This window comes from Limulus polyphemus, unplaced genomic scaffold (assembly GCF_000517525.1).
Source record: "Limulus polyphemus unplaced genomic scaffold, Limulus_polyphemus-2.1.2 Scaffold145, whole genome shotgun sequence".
NCBI classification, from domain to species: Eukaryota; Metazoa; Arthropoda; class Merostomata; order Xiphosura; family Limulidae; genus Limulus; species Limulus polyphemus.
Window position 1 is genome coordinate 774,631 of NW_013665755.1, and position 16,719 is coordinate 791,349.

At 32.7% G+C, this 16,719-nt stretch overlaps 1 protein-coding gene and 1 long non-coding RNA gene across 12 annotated transcripts in view; one reads left to right on the forward strand and one right to left on the reverse strand.

The window, feature by feature from the left end:
- The window catches only part of LOC111083794, a 10,450-nt gene extending 6,646 nt beyond the window's left edge, over window positions 1-3,804 (forward strand). For both annotated transcript variants that reach the window (XR_002609252.1, XR_002609251.1), the window contains exons 2-4: window positions 316-399; window positions 3,192-3,321; window positions 3,674-3,804. This is a non-coding gene — a long non-coding RNA (uncharacterized LOC111083794). The remainder of the gene's footprint in view (window positions 1-315; window positions 400-3,191; window positions 3,322-3,673) is intronic.
- LOC106475196 (Down syndrome cell adhesion molecule homolog) overlaps window positions 1-16,719 on the reverse strand; it is a 79,747-nt gene that overhangs the window by 10,959 nt on the left and 52,069 nt on the right. For 8 of the 10 annotated variants that reach the window (XM_022380439.1, XM_022380462.1, XM_022380468.1 and 5 more), the window contains 9 exons: window positions 8,219-8,366; window positions 5,020-5,168; window positions 3,947-4,078; window positions 3,641-3,805; window positions 3,174-3,244; window positions 1,908-2,145; window positions 1,567-1,665; window positions 978-1,166; window positions 277-453 (listed from right to left, as the gene is read on the reverse strand). In XM_022380439.1, the coding sequence (XP_022236147.1) occupies window positions 277-453; window positions 978-1,166; window positions 1,567-1,665; window positions 1,908-2,145; window positions 3,174-3,244; window positions 3,641-3,805; window positions 3,947-4,078; window positions 5,020-5,168; window positions 8,219-8,366 (1,368 nt within the window). Of the gene's footprint in view, window positions 1-276; window positions 454-977; window positions 1,167-1,566; window positions 1,666-1,907; window positions 2,146-3,173; window positions 3,245-3,640; window positions 3,806-3,946; window positions 4,079-5,019; window positions 5,169-8,218; window positions 8,367-16,030; window positions 16,205-16,320; window positions 16,447-16,719 lie in introns of all 10 variants that reach the window. The other 2 variants (XM_022380447.1, XM_022380442.1) reach the window with 2 other exon arrangements.

Here is a 16,719-nt window from a genome sequence, read left to right on the forward strand (position 1 = left end):
TATATATATATATATATATACAAGACTACGCCGACCTAGTAGTCTCCCGACATTTCATGAAGGTTCGGGAAGGAAGTGGCGTGATACGAGCGTCACGTAACCTGCATTGTCGTAACAATAGAATAAGTGAGTGATAAGCAGTGTTCTAGTGATAAACTGCAGACCAAAGCAGCTTGTTACTTTCAAAGATTAGAATCTGCATACCATCTACAAACTCAGCCATCAAATGTTGGTATGATAATATTTCTAATGGTTTTATGTTATACAATTACTCACCGATATCTCTATTATATCGTGTTTGTTCCTTCTTCACAGCCATGCAAGACACAATAACAACAAGAATTACAATGGCCACAGAAGCAGACACTGGTGCTAAAACTGGCAGACGGAAATACTCTGGTAATTCTTCTTCTCCTGAGATTACAGCATGTAAATTCCATTCCATAGGTCCTGCTGAAAAACAAAAACAATTTTGTTTAGTTAGTTATATGAAGATTTCTAAATTTTGACAGATCCTATAAGATATCAAAAACGTCTACAGTTGTGTTATGTGAAAAAATTCTGAATGGTTTTTAAAATCTTTAAACTTACTTTGACATTTTTTGAATAATCCAGGATAGTTTGAAACTAATGTAACAATCATACTGCTACTACCTACTGTTATCAGAGTACATCATATTTAAAGAATCCATAAGATCACACAAACAAATAATTCCTATATGATCCCTCCTTCACTCTTAAACTGTATTTCCATCAAGGCACACTTTAAATATTTAAATGACAGTGTGGGACATATTATGTTATCTTTGTCATTGAACATTACAAAATAAACCAAAATTAATGCCATTTTTTTCCTCTGGACTTATACAACTGGAAATGATCAATTTGACATTTCTGTGAAAAAACAAAAAAAAACATTCTTTTGTTTCCCACCAATATTATCTCATCTCCATTGAAGCTGTAAGTTCTAAGCTTACCTGCACCATCTGTTTTCACTGTCAACGTTTTGCTTGGGTTACTGTTGCCTTTTTGGCTAGCAGCTTGAAGATAAAGACAATAAATGCTTCCAGGTCTCAAACTCTGAAGAACATATTCTTTCTTCTTTATGTGAGGAATTGTAACCTCATTCCATGTGTTAGAGTTTTCTTTGTAGAACAAAATGTAATCTATAAAATATAATCAATCAGTGAGTAAAATAATAAAATAAACCATGAAATTACATCTGTCATGTAATATACATTCTGTCCTCTAACTTACAAGAAAGCTAAATTGTATTTAAATAAATAACATTATAATAAAACAAAAAATTTATAACAGAAAAAATGTTATGAAAGCATTATTAAATTTGGATTTCATAAGTAAATTACTCAACAAGAGTAACACAGTAACACAGTACGTTTGCCTGATGGAGAGCATCTGCAACAAACATTGAAAAAATAAAGTTTCCCTAAGACAGTTGTGTACACTTATTTATTTAAATTATTTTTTTATCATGTCTTGACAAAAGTTATTATTTCAGTTATAAATATGCATAAAAATTACAGGAAAAGAAAATTGGACACTTACGTGAAATCATGTCGGCATCACCTTTGTTTTGTCGCCACTTTATAGTAATAGTAGTTTCTGACTGAGCAGTAACTCTTAAAGATGGAGCTGTAGGAGGATCTAAGTATAAAATATATCTTTAATATCTATGATCTGTGAATAATTAATTAGGTAAAATTACCCATCTCTGAAATTAAATGAAATAAATTAAAGATACCCATATTTAAATTTGTCCATATGAATTAGTACACTATTGTAAAAACTCATATGCATACAGATATGATATTACATATTAATTTTTTTCCAATCTTTCACATCCTATATTTTTAACAATGTATACATATAAACAAATAAACATGTACCAGTGTCTTTGGTTATCTTCCCAATTTCTTGGGATTCAGGTCCTCTACCTGCACTGTTGAAAGCTACCACTACAATACCATATGCTGTATTTTTTCGCAGATGTTGAAGCAAATATTCTTCTGAAAGTCCTTCACTGAATGTCACATGCTTATATGTGTAAGAATCTGTTGAACTTGTTTCCTTGTAGCCAACATAGTAGCCTTTCAGCTGACCATTCCATTGGTCTTTTGGTGGTGCCTAACCATACGAAAATTTAAGTTGTGGTTAATCATGAAAATATATAACATTGATTTTTTTATGACTTTAAGAGAAAGTTAATGGTTGTTTACTCAAAATTTAAGGTACAAATCTAAACATTTGTATACCTACTAATTTTGGCAGTTGCCTTTCTGGACGATTGTAATCTCGGTCCTTATGTTAAGAGTTTTCGTTGTAGAACAAAATGTAGTCTACAAAATATAATCAACCAGTCAACAGAATAATAAGTTAAACCATAAAATTAAATTTTTTTGTGTTGCCTACATTATCTCATCCCCACTGAGGTAGTTATACAGCTTGTATAGTCTTCATGTTGGGCAATTCCTTTCTGCATGTCTTGTATAAAACAAACTAAACTCTTTAGTTCAGTGAATAGCAAACACTATTTATACTGGAGACAAGTACTCTCATATTTACTCTGCCTTAATAAAATTATGAATTCTTTTTGTACTTTCTTGACTTGAACAAAAATATTTGTTGATAATGTCTTGAAAATATTTTCATAAGCAAGTCTTTTAGTGTAATATTTTGTTCGAAAACATTAATAAACATTAGTATTTTAACTATTGCGATGTAAATAACCATACAAACAGCCATACAAAAACATTAGTAGTAGTATTTTAACTATTGTGATGTAAATAACCATACAAACAGCCATACAAAAACATTAGTAGTAGTATTTTAACTATCGTGATGTAAATAAACATACAAACAGCCATACAAAAACATTAGTAGTAGTATTTTAACTATCGTGATGTAAATAACCATACAAACAGCCATACAAAAACATTAGTAAACATTAGTATTTTAACTATCGTGATGTAAATAAACATATATTTTCCTTAATTTTGGCTTTAAATTTAAGCCATCAAAAACCCAAGGAAAAAATTCCTTCATAACTTTAATTTGTATTATTTGTAACAAAATATCTTACTAAATAGGAGAAAATGTCATAATCATAAAAAGACAAACTTTAAAATATTTTTACATTGATTTTTTGGTCTTACTTTCCACTTGATATGAAGGGTTCCAGCTCCCCTGGCTTCCACCGACACATCAGTAGGTGAAGCACTTGGCTCTGAAAACAAAGATGGTACATCATGTACTCTTAATAGAAAGCTTACAAGGATATGGAAGGTTTTTTGTATTCAAACAGTAAGTTCTACATTCTTCAAGTAGAAGATAGTTTGAATTAGCTGTGAGTGAATGAAAGATGCTGAATGCTAATTGAATTTGATTAAGCAAGGAGAGAGATTTAAGTAATACCATATTAGGTTAACCCCATCTTGAGTGAACTTCTAGTAGATAATATCTTTATATATGCTTTCTTCATTAAGCATTAAAACACACAAGTTTAGAATAAACGTCATACATTTTAAAGAAAATGTTTTAAAATTGTAATGTTTGTTTCTTCAATTAAGGATATATGAAACCTCACAATTCAGCACACAAAGTAAATCTTAAGAATATTTACCTTCTTCACTTGTGAGAAAATGTCTGTTTTCAGATGGAGTTCCTTTTCCTACATCATTTTCTGCCATCACTCGCACAACGTAGGATGTTCCTGGTTGAAGTTTATAAAGTATTGTTGAAGTCTGTGCTGAAGAAACTGTTTCTTCTTCCAGTCGATGAGGAGTACCTTAAAAAATTAAAAAAACAGTTATATTTTAATTTTCTCACTTTGGTTGATCTTATAAATATTGGTTCCTATTATTAATAATGCCTTGAATTAAAGACACACGTATGAATATGTACAGTATAAAGAATTTATAAAAATTACCTTGGTTTTGCCAATATTGGATAATGTATTTGTTAACAGGACTATTTCCACTATAGGGCATCATCCATGTGATTCTCACACTTCTACTCCAAGTTTGGTCCACACGAACATCTGATGGGGCTGAAGGTGGTTCTGAGTATTTAACAAAACAATAAAAAAATTTAAGATCACATTCTTTAGCAATCGGATTATCTAACCAATGTTAGTAGAACTGTCAAAGATTCTTTAAAAAAATTCTAATGGAGGCCCAAGCATTAGACTGTAAATTATGATTTTAAAAACTGCATTTATTTACAATTGAGCATTGCTTTTACATTACAGAAGTCAAAGTTTTTTAATAACATTGATTCAATAATTCATATAATTTATAAAACAAAATTTAATTCAATATAGGTAATTTGATATGCATGTACATGTTCTGGACTGTGAACTTCAGAGTTAATTGTTACACTGCAAAAATAATTAATGTCACACGTTAATTTTGTACACATTGAAAGAAATAAAGCAGAATATTTAATAAATGTGTCCTAATTGTATTGCTAAACAGGTTTGTTGTTATTGCATTAAGATATTTAAGAATAAAAAGTTACTTGGTGAATTATCATCTAATCTAACAGTTTGAAGAGTTGTATAAAATCTTTTATACTAGTTTGTTTTGAATTTTGCACAAAGCTACACTAGAGATATCTGCTCTAGATGTCCCTAATTTAGCAGTGTAAGACTAGAGGGAAGGCCTACTGTTCACTTGACTCAATTATCTATATCTTCGATCTATCTGCATATCTATCTGTCTATGCAATCTATTCAATCTCGCTGGTTTTCTTTCCAGGCTTACATAATAAAAAAGAGGGCGCCTCGAACAAACTAGAGTTGCCAGGAAAATTCATGATTCTTTAAGAAACTCCAGTGCACAAGTAAGAGTAACAAGCATGATCACAAGAACAGGTCCTGCCTCACCATCTTCGGTGTCACTGACTGTACAATTTGTTTCTTACTACAAAAGACGACCAAGTAGTTGCACAATGTTAAATTTCTCTATTGTATTAGCTTATGTAGCATTTCAAGTTACTCACCAAGGACAATCAATTTTATTGTTCTTTGGTCTTCTCCATACGCATTCTTTGCTAGACACGTAAAGATTCCATTGTCACTATGGTCTACTCCATGGACTTGAATTTCAGACAATGTTCCTCCTTCCGTTGTTCTGTCAAATATCTGGTAACTAAGATGAGATAATTATTCTTAGAAACTGTTTCCAGTTAGAACAATTACAGATGTAGTTTTGAAGGCATGTTACTTATTGCACAAACCTTTAAGCTTACCCAAAGTAATAAAATCTGCTTACACTAGAATAAGAAAATTTGCAGAAATTTTAATATTCTGTTAATTAGATGCTTGGATGCACGAGTTCAAGTTCAATGATAACATTAAAACAATAAATTTATAAAATCCAATATTAAAAATAAATCTTAAAATTCTCTAATCAGTTATATACATGTTTCAGCATGCTAATTAACCGTGAAAGTAATAATTGTATCGAAAATGTTAATAATGTGAGGAAAACAAATGTAAGGTCAGCAGACTGATTCGGTATAAAACTAAAAGTTAAAGCAGAATTAACTGTAAACTTTCAGTGCTAATGACGTCTTCTAAATCCATACGTAATTTCTATAAACCGTAAGCGCATTCTTTACTGTTGTATTGAGTGAATGATCAACCGAAGCTAGAGGAATAAACGTTTTCATTCGTGTAGAAAATCCAGGTATTTTAAATCTAATTTGTTGTGACCTTCATTGATCAACCTGACAGTGGAGTGAACATTTCAATTGTCATTAAAGTTAAAGAGACGGAAAGATGAAGTGATCTATGAATTATTCACGTTGTCGAGGGTAACAGTAGTTTAACTGTCACACGGTTTTCAACAGTTAATTGTTAATGCTAGAAGGTTCAAGGCAAAAGAAAAAAGGACAATTGTGTGTTCTTGGAAACTTATGAGACAAGTAGTAACCTTGAAACAATGCTTCTTAAATCACCATACGGACTGAATCGGTATACTAACAATAAAAAGTTGGGTAGTTTGGCTTATTCAAGGAGAGCTACTCAATGACTATCTGTTCTAGCAGTCCATAAATTTGACTTGAAAAGTTGCAGGGAAGGCAGCTAGTCAACAGCACGCACCGCCAACTCATGAGCTACTATAATTGAAGAGTTTAATGGCCACGTCACTGTTATAACGCACTCACAGACTCGTAGCACAGAGTACGAGTTTTTGTTTTCCCTTTTTAGCTACAACCAGACACGAACTATGGACTCTCGATCCTCAGTCCAGCACACCTACCGCTAGGACACAAGTTGTTTGGATGTTCTTGTAATTAAAATTAATTTTCAATTCTAATTCTAACAACTCATGAGTTAAAGCAAAGGAGAGAATATAATATGCCAGCCATACTGCATCTACCACATCCTGTGTAGACGATGCCTTTCGCCCAATATCAGGGCTCATCAGGCCGGCTGGGATAAAAACATAGTAGTTGTCTAGGCGCTATATATGATCCGTTTTTATGAACAACGACTGTTATGGTGTGAACCAGATTAAGCAAGTGAATTTTATTTGCTATAGATTTTATTAAGTAACTCTGAGTAAATATTTAAATAATTAGTTAGTTTAGCTTGCATATCCTCGCATAGGCTACACATATGCTATCTGCACTTGCCTTTCTTAATTTTGAAATGAAAGACTATAGAGAGAGCCGTGAGTCAACACTACCAACTTTTGGGCTACTCTAACTGAATAGTGAAATTTGACGGTTACTCTTATAACACTCATGGACCCAAAGCGCAGAGCACACGATTTTGTTGCAGCAATGGGAAGTGAACCATGAATACTCGGGTCTGACATGCTAACCACCAGCTGTCAAGTTTCACTAACTTCTGATCAGAGATAATGAAAAATGATATATACATCGGAATTTCTGAATTTATAAGTACATGTCTGGAAAATTTATTTCTAATGTGCTCTTTACTTTTAAATCTAGTAAAATATTAGTTGAAATGCTATGTTTTAGCCGCGGCATATCGGATTATAGAATGGCTCTGAGTTTTTTTTGGGTTTTTTGCTTGTTTTTTCAAGTACAAAATTTTAGCTCATAGCTCCAGCTCTTGAACGATTTGAGATCTAATTACAGCCGCGGCTACCGAGGATTCCCTTTCTTACTGAATTCGATGTTAAGGTTTGGGACTGTGGTAAAGCTCTGGATTTCGGATCTGTAGAGCCGGGTTTGAATCCGTGCGATACCACAAAATGCGTTATAAGAGTGAAAGTCAATACCTTAGTATAGATGGTGGCTGACTGGGTACTGCTGCATTTCCTCTGGTTATTAATTAAAAATTAGAGACGACGGTAGGTAGCCTTAATGGCTTTGTCATAAATACTAAATACAAAATAGAGTATAAGAACAAACATACTAAAAGAAACAACTAGAAGACTTCATAAACATTTATCTTTTATAAAATGAGTTTTTAAGAACTTAAAGAATGAAATATAAAAATATCTATGCATTTCAAAATATTATTTAATATTAAAGATGAAAACAAAAACATGCATTGAAAAATTAAGAAGCAAGACTAAATTGTGTGTGCCTGTGCGTTTGTCAGCAAGATTTCTAGAAAACGGCTGAATGGATTTGGACGCAAGTCGATATACATTTTGACTATGACCGAACTTAGAAGTGGTTAGTTTCTGTAGGGTCAAGGTCAAAGGTCAATTCACGATAATTCAAAAATTCCCTATCTCTTAACATGGGGACCAATTTATCACACAAGTTTTGCTCTATAACTCAGTCAACCTGGTGGGCCTATGTAGAATGTTATTCCTCATTGTCCTGCCAAAAATGGTCAGTGTCCGTTGGTAAAGACAGACATACGGACAGATTTTCGTATTTTTTGAATATGATCAACTTTGCGTGGCGGAGGTATGCGTTCTGCTGAGTGCCTCTCTAGTTTACTATACAAACAATATAATGCAGTCACCTTCCTTATAATTTTTCTGTCTAATCTAAATATTTACATCTAAACGCTAGATCTCATATTTATGCTAATTTTGATAAACTGTAATGCAAAATAATGAAAATGAAATGATGAAAATTTAAAAAAATGATTATATATATATATATTGTTTATACATCTGAGTAACTAAACCAAAATTACGGAACGTCATTATATAAATTACTTAACAATTTTAAAAAAAGACAACACAAGAAACTTATTACTAACCGGCCAGTGTCCACTCTCGAAAGACGATCGTTATCCTTGTTCCAACTAATCGTCATTGGGTTATCACCAAGTGCGTCACATTCTAACTTTACCGAGTCACCACGATGGACTCTCTCGACATGAAATTTTTCTTCAAATCTTGCAGGAACTTATAAAGAAAGAAAAACGAAATCAACATGAAAAGTGATGTATCATGAAGCTTAATTAATAAATAACTTTGATGTTTGTTAATAATTTCTTACATATAACTAAAATGAAATGCAAAATACATTAAAAATCAATCGCAGTTAGTGAGATTATTGACGGAAAATTAATCAATGAAGGTGAAATGCATTACCACAAACTTATTAAACTCAATTACGGCGAATTGCTGAATATATAATTTATTTATCTTTGTAGCATCATTAAATTTGAGGTAGTTATTATAATAAAAAGCCGTTCATCCTCCTAAGTTCTTCAATTAATTACCAGCTTCAAGTAAAGAAACATAACGTTGTAGACCAAATGAAAAAAAAAATCTAAATTTATTTAAACAACATAGTGCAAAATCAAAAATTTAGAGTTCATATAATCACTGCTAAAGATTTAAGGAAATGATATACAAAATAAATTATAGAAATTCTTTATGCGGATTACTAATGAAACTTAAAAAGAGATATGATTTTTTTAGTTCGTATGGCTTTATTAAAACTGACAATTTTACATGGGTTAAATAAAACAAGACATGATTTCATAGTAAACTAATTTCGTATGTATTAAAAAACTAAGACTAAAAAATGTTAGCTTCAAGGTCTATACATATTACAATTTGCCTAGTTAATTGGATGAACAACACGCCGTCTTACTAAATACTCAGCCTGGTTAATCTACAATAATATATTAGTAATGTCTGTTGAATGTCCATGTAACTGCTTCGCAGGGCGTGGATGGATCTTCACCCAAATTGGTGTGGAGGTTCATTAGGTCCATTCAGGGGTACATACAAATTTTCAGTTCTGCACTTTGCGGTATTTATGGGCGTTTTTTACCACTGCTTCGCCCCCTGTTGATGGATCTTTACCAAATTTGACATTAAGGTTTTTGGATCCATGCAAATTTGCGGTTTCGTATTTTGTATTTTGCAGTTTTTATGGGCATTTTTGCGTTTTTTTACAATTACATATAAGGGAAGAAACTTTCCATTAATCATGAATTTACAGTTATATATATATATATATATATATATATAGATGGTTGATATATAAAATAGACATGATACACAATGTATCAAACTAAATTTCAAATAAGCAGTTTGAGATTACAAACATAAATAGCAACTTTTACAAGTAAAAAATCCTGCATTTTCCCCTTTGCCATTTTAAGCCTATTTTTATCATTAATATAACATGTGTTTCATTATAAAATTGCATATATAACTGCTAATTTTATATGTTGACATTTCCGAAAGTTCAATATTGATTTTTTGTAATTAACATTGTATAATTATTATTTCATTGTCATTAATGTACTAAAATATATTAACATTTACTTTTTGTTTGTTTGTTTTCAATTTTGTGTAAAGCTACACGAAGGCTATCTGCGCTAGCCGTCTCTAATTTAGCAGTGAAAGGGTAGACGGAAGACAGCTAATTATCATCACCTACCGCAAACTCTTGGGCTACTCTTTTATCAACGAATAGTGGTATTGACCGTCACATTAAAACGCCCCCACGGCTGGATAGGCGAGCATGTTTGGTGTGACGGGGATTCGAAGCCGCGATCCGGAGATTGCGAGTCGAGCGCTCTAATCACCAACGTATACTGATATGACGTTGAAACACTATTACGTTACGTAACATGTACTCAACATTACTTTATGGTTATGACTAGTCTCAACACTTGTACTTTTACTACACTAAACTTTCTCCATAACGGTCTTGTGCTGTAACATTAGCACTACCATTAATATTTTTTATTTTTTTATTATATGGTTTTATTTGCAAATGTGTGGTAATAAAAATATGTGTGTTTTCTTAGCTCAGCTTAGAACCGAAGACCTCTCAGACACCAATAGAACGCTCCACCAGTTAAGCTACAGTGAATCTCTACCAACTGAACAAGAGGGTTAACCACCTTGTAACTACTAGTAAGGTAGTGAGTGCAGTACCGAATGAGATAGATGGCTAACCACCTAGTATCTTCTAGTAAAGTAGTGAATGCTCTACCAACTGAGTTATATGGTTAACCACCTAGTAGCTTCTAGTAAGGTAATGAATGCTCTACCAACTGAACAAGAGGGTTAACCACCTTGTAACTACTACTAAGGCAGTCAGTGCACTACAGAAAGAGATAGATGGCTAACCACCTAGTATCTTCTAGTAAAGTAGTGAATGCTCTATCAACTGAGTTATATGGTTAACCACTTAGTAGCTTCTAGTAAGGTAATGAATGCTCTACCAACATAACTACATGGTTAACCACCTAGTAGTTGCTAGTAAGGTAGTGAGTGCAGTACCGAATGAGATAGATGGCTAACCACCTAGTATCTTCTAGTAAAGTAGTGAATGCTTTACCAACTGAGTTATATGGTTAACCACTTAGTAGCTTCTAGTAAGGTAATGAATGCTCTACCAACAGAACTAGATGGTTAACCACCTAGTAGTTGCTGTTGAGGCAGTGAATAGCATAATAACTGAGCTATATAATTAACCACTAGTAGCTGCTGGTAGAGAATTAACCTTCTGGCACTTCTAGAAAGGCACTACCACACACGGTGATTAGCTAGCAGGGATACGGTGTATGTGTGAAATGTCTACGTAATTAAAAATAATTTTATGAAACAAACAAGGATATATTGATTTATTCTTTGGGATATAAGTAGAGTACACATAACGCACTGATTCTCACTAGCGTAGTTCTTTCATCTGATCCACCATACTTTAAATAAAGAAAGATATTTACACCAAGATTAACGATCAGAGATGCACATCACGGACGGGCAGATGTTCTATTAATTTTCCCAACACCTCTAACCACAGACTCTGAAGGCCTTGAAAATCAGACATGACGTTGAGACTAGACGGACCTACGAGTTCCCACGGTTGATAGTTTGGGGGAGACACTTTCTTAGAATAAAGAATCCTCGCCACGAGCTCGCGTGGCGTGACATATGTATACTTATTGCTATCAGTGTGTATGATCCGCTTTTATGTTTAACAAGTACTATTTCGAAAGTTTTGAAAACTAAATATGAGTATATAACACAATGTTTGTTTTTTGTTTGTTTATTTTTAATTATGCACAAAGCAACACAAGGACTATCTGTGCTCTGCCAACCACGGGTATAGAAACCCGGTTTCTAGCGTTGTAAGTCCGTAGACATACCGCTGTGCCACTAGGGGGCATATAACACAATGAAAAGATGCTTAACATATGGTGTCTCTTTAGGATATGAAATACTGGGCAAGACGAATAATTTACTACACACGATAAACACAGTTAGTTTGCTATAAACTAACAGAAAATACAGAATTGCGTGTAAAAGAAAATTCGATATAAATATTTGTTAAACCTCACTTTCTAGTAGGCTAACATTTGAAACAAAAGCAAATGTTTTAATAGCTCTGTTACACATGACACTTCATCTACCATTCGAAAATATATTTTTTTCTTTTTAAAAAATGCTTAAAATCATGGATTTGTTAATAAGCACAGTTATATTCAATTACACGAATGCAATTTGCTCGTGTGCTAACGAATTCTGCTTTATGCATATTTTATGCTGGCTTTAAGACAAATCGAATAGATAATTGGTTGGCCAAAAGATCGGATCTTAAACTAAAGTGACGTGTGAAGAAGACTAATAAGATTTTATTTCTGTAAAAGCTGATGATACAAAAGCATGACTTTTTATACCCCAATAGCTTTTTAAACGCCAAATGATAAAGGATGTCCAGGACTAAATTCACTTACATGAATATAATAGCTTTAGTTATTTTATTTTAGGCAATTTAATTTTACATAACAAATTTCGCAAAAACAATACCCTTAACAATATCAAAATACATTTTTCGATCTAAGGCAAAACTAATAGATCCTCTATGAAATTATAAATATATATCTTACGATTATATCTAATACTTTAATTGATATATTTTGACCTGTTTCTCTAACAGTCATGTTGAACCCCTACATTTTAAAATTACACACTCACACAAAGAGTAATGATTTTATTGGGGGTGCACACATAAGCGGCCAGGCAAGACTCTCCCTCTCCTAAAAATAAAAAAATCTCTTATGGCATTTTTTTATTACAAGCTGGTATCTATGTTGAATACAATCCTAACTGTACCACAACTAATATTAGTCATGATACCACTTTCATGTTTTTTAGATTTAAGGGTAATTTCAGAGGCGTAGAGCAGAATTTTCCCATCGGAACCCCTTCATATCCGATTTATCATAGCGTTATGAAGCCCTATTTAGCATGCCTCCCCCGTATCGCTGGGTCTCTGGGGGCAGTTGTTACCCCTCTGGATAATTCTCTGATCAAAGAAGTGTCTTTTGATTTTATAATTATATAAAATGATCATTTACGCACTTTAATGATAAAACGGGAACAATAACTGAACAATAATATAGATTAACAAAATATTAATGTTTCCTACATGCAGATTAGCTATTTATTCACTATCCGTTGTTTCATGTTTGATATGTAAGTACTGATATTATTACACTAATTCATTATGTATCACATGCTTTAAGATGCCAGTACTCTATGAAGTCTGAGTATATAAAGTTATGCATACGAAAAATATGCCTCCTTAAAGACTTCTCAACGTCTGTAAATAAATTTCTCTTATATATCTATACATTAAATTACTCTATTATAGTATAAGAAATAGCAGTGAATATACAAACTAGTCTAAAGGTTCTCCGAGTGCTTCATTTTCCCAGTCCTACATAGAATTTAACATGTCTACAAGCAAATACTTGGATGCCAAATACTAAACTACAGATTTAAACAATCTAAGTATATATCACTTCCTGCATTATTGTACCATTGTTTTCCATTACAGGAACACGTTGAATTGAAGGTCTGATTTGCTTTAAAACATCTACAAGGAGTAATGTTGCGTTTATTCTTCCACCTAAATGACATTAGTTCCACTCGTACAGTTGGCACAGGTCATCCATATAATCACATTGTCTAGTTTATTTGTTCACAACATCGACTAGAAACCCTCCCATTTATTTAAAGTTCAGGATCACCTGTGCCTGTTTAAGGTTTAGGATCATCAGTGCCTGTTTCTGTTTTGAACTTCTAACTCAACCTCTTAACTCACTTTCAGTCATAAATGAACTGTAGCAGGCTAGAACTTTGATATCCGTTTGTGTATGTGGTATCACGAGCTTACAATAATAGCCTGGCGTTTAGTGTTAGTTCCGTAATAACGAAGTATAACCACCGATTACACGTCCAATACATACGCTATAAAATATCTAGCATAGTTTTAATTAAATTGTCAAGATATTAATATCACAATAATGAGTTAAGTTATTGTGTGCTAAATAAGAGACATTAGCACATATGTAATGAAATATTATGCATTTTCCCCATATTTATGGCCTTACTTAGTTTACCTCAGTAAATTAGGTCTGATGCTGTGTGAATGGCCTTACCTAGTTTACCTCAGTGAATTAGGTCTGATACTATATGAATGGCCTTACCTAGTTTACCTCAGTGAATTAGGTCTGATACTATATGAATGGCCTTACCTAGTTTACCTCAGTGAATTAGGCCTGATACTATATGAAAAAGAAAGAGATGCTTGATTTATTTACATTTAGTTTAAAGTTGCACCAATTGGCCTTGAACTTACAAATCAAAGGATGGCATTCAACCATATCGTAATTAGCATAATATTAGAGATTTTATCAAGCATGGTTGCCAGCTTATAACAAAAAATAGCAGCAAAACTTTCTTGAAGTATCATGTAACAATTGGTTGGCTGTCCAGCGTGCAAACGCAAATATTTCTCAAAAACTTACTTGATTACAATGAAAAGTGTACTTACGTTGTACAAGTGCGTATAATTAATCTTGCCATTCATTTAAGAATAAAAATTTTCTATCGTTAAACAAGGAATAAGATACCAGTGGTTTTATTATTTTAAAACAACTTCCCTAACTACAGTATATATATATATATATATGTACGTAATTAATAGTCGTACGACGCTATCATGCCAGTGTTATGACCTAAACAAAACCGATTATGGAAGTTAGTCTTAACCAATTTTATTCTGGTTACTAAAAGGCATAACTTAATTAGTTGTCAGATTATGCTTTACCTCAATAAGGAAACAGTTTTTCTTGGAAACCACCAATGATCTTTCATAAACAGCACTTGCAAATCTGTTTGTTTGACTGTTTTAGAGCAAAGCCACATTCGGATACCTGTTTTATCCACCGCGAAGAATCGAGCCCCGAATCTTAATGCTGTGTGTGTTCGTAAACTCATCACTATCTCAACACTTAGAGTTCCAAAAAAGCAAATCGAAATCACACTGTACATTTCAGCTAAATTAGCTGAAACTATGATGTATTCAACTATATGAAAATATTCGTACATACTTTGAAAATAATTAACAATTAATAACCGATTACAAAAATTAGTCTTGAATCAAATCTACTCACATTACTAGTTGAACGTGTAAAGAAATTAGTTGTTAGGTTATACTTTACATAAAAAAGAAAGGAACTGTAAGTTTTTCATGGAAACCACCAGTGACCATTTATAAACAGCACTTGGAGATCCAAGAAGTAAATCAAAATTACACAGTACATTTCAGTTGATGCAGTGTGTTGTGGGTAAATTAGCTCATGGTTCTAAAATTACTTGGTTGTTAGAAATTGTGAGCATTCAGTGTGTTGAATAAATTATTATTGGTTTTTCTTTCACTCATTAATACACGAGAGTTTATGTATCTCAATATGATTGTCTCGTTAATATAAAAGCACGTCGAGAACTAAAACAATCAGAACACAAATTATCATAAGTTACAAAACTTGCTACCTGTAAATATGCTCCCAAATCAAACGTGCGTAACTCTTAACCTTCTCGTAAGAACGGCTTCAAGTAGGCTCTGAATCACAATTCTTGGTATACTTGTACTTTACACACTTCGAAAGTCGATAAATAAAGCACGTTGTTGATTGATAAAATTATATTTAGTTAATATACACTTTATAGTGTAATTTAAGAACATACTTGCGTATAAAATGCTTCTTAGTTCTAGGTCATTGCATTCAATGTGTAAATTTTAACCATTTCATTTGAAACTTTCAATACAAACATTAACCTCTTTTATTCCATCAACATCAGAGGTTCTTTTAGTGTCCATTGAAATATTTTATTGTGTAAAACTTAGTATGAATTCAAATTTGTCGAACAACTTGTCTTATCTTAAAACACGAACACTATTTCAACCACTTTTTAATTCCACCAGATGTATATATATCAGGTACAAAGTAAAGCATGTAGCAAAACGACATCGAATTCTGCAAGCAGATTGCAAAGTGAAAATGAAACTATAAATAAAAGATAAACATAACCTCATAACTTTTCTCACCAAAAGCTTAATATTTTCTCCACGTATGAACGACAACGGCCACCGGTTGACTGAAGCGTTCATTCTATTACTATAGTCGGTTCATTTGAGGCCAATCCTGTTCTATAATTTACATCGTTAGTTTGACCATGACCACTAACCTCCTCTTTTCATGTCAACTCATGACCGACCTTACTCCGAATTTTACAGCTAGTCTTACCATGAAGAGAAAGTGTTACAATTTTGTTGACTGCATTTCCAATTCCGTTACTTGCTGTGCACTGGTATTTGCCAGTGTCTTCCTGATGAACACGGGTTATAATAAGAGATCCGTTTTCTGCAACACGAAAACGTTCTTTCGAAGTGATGGGCAGATACTCCTGTGTCGTTGAAGCTGAAAGTATGAATTATAAAAGTCATACTTTCTTAGCAACTACATAAAGTTTAAATAAATGATCCAATAAGAATAACTGGGTTGTTTCAAGTTCGTTCTTAAATTACTCTACTCACCAATAGACGGGAGAAACTCCCAGCTTACAGTAGGTTTGGGATATCCTCCAACAACGCAATCAAATGTTATACTGCTCCCCACAGAAGCTATACCAGTAGTTGGTTCCTTTATCCACTTCGGTGCAACTGTAATATACATATATTTGTATAAAACAATTATTTATTCAATAAACTGTCTTTATCAGGCCAGTTAAGGTTCTTTACGATAAAGTTTATAATAAATATTAATTATTTGAGATAACCTGACTAAAGCCATTCAAGCATACAGTATTGAACCAATAAGTTATTTTTAGGAGTGGGAAAATTAGAAAAAATAATTATTTTATATTCCCCTCAGTTGTGTGACAAGCTAATCTAGTCAACAGTAAACAATATATTGTTCGTTAATTAATTTTCCGT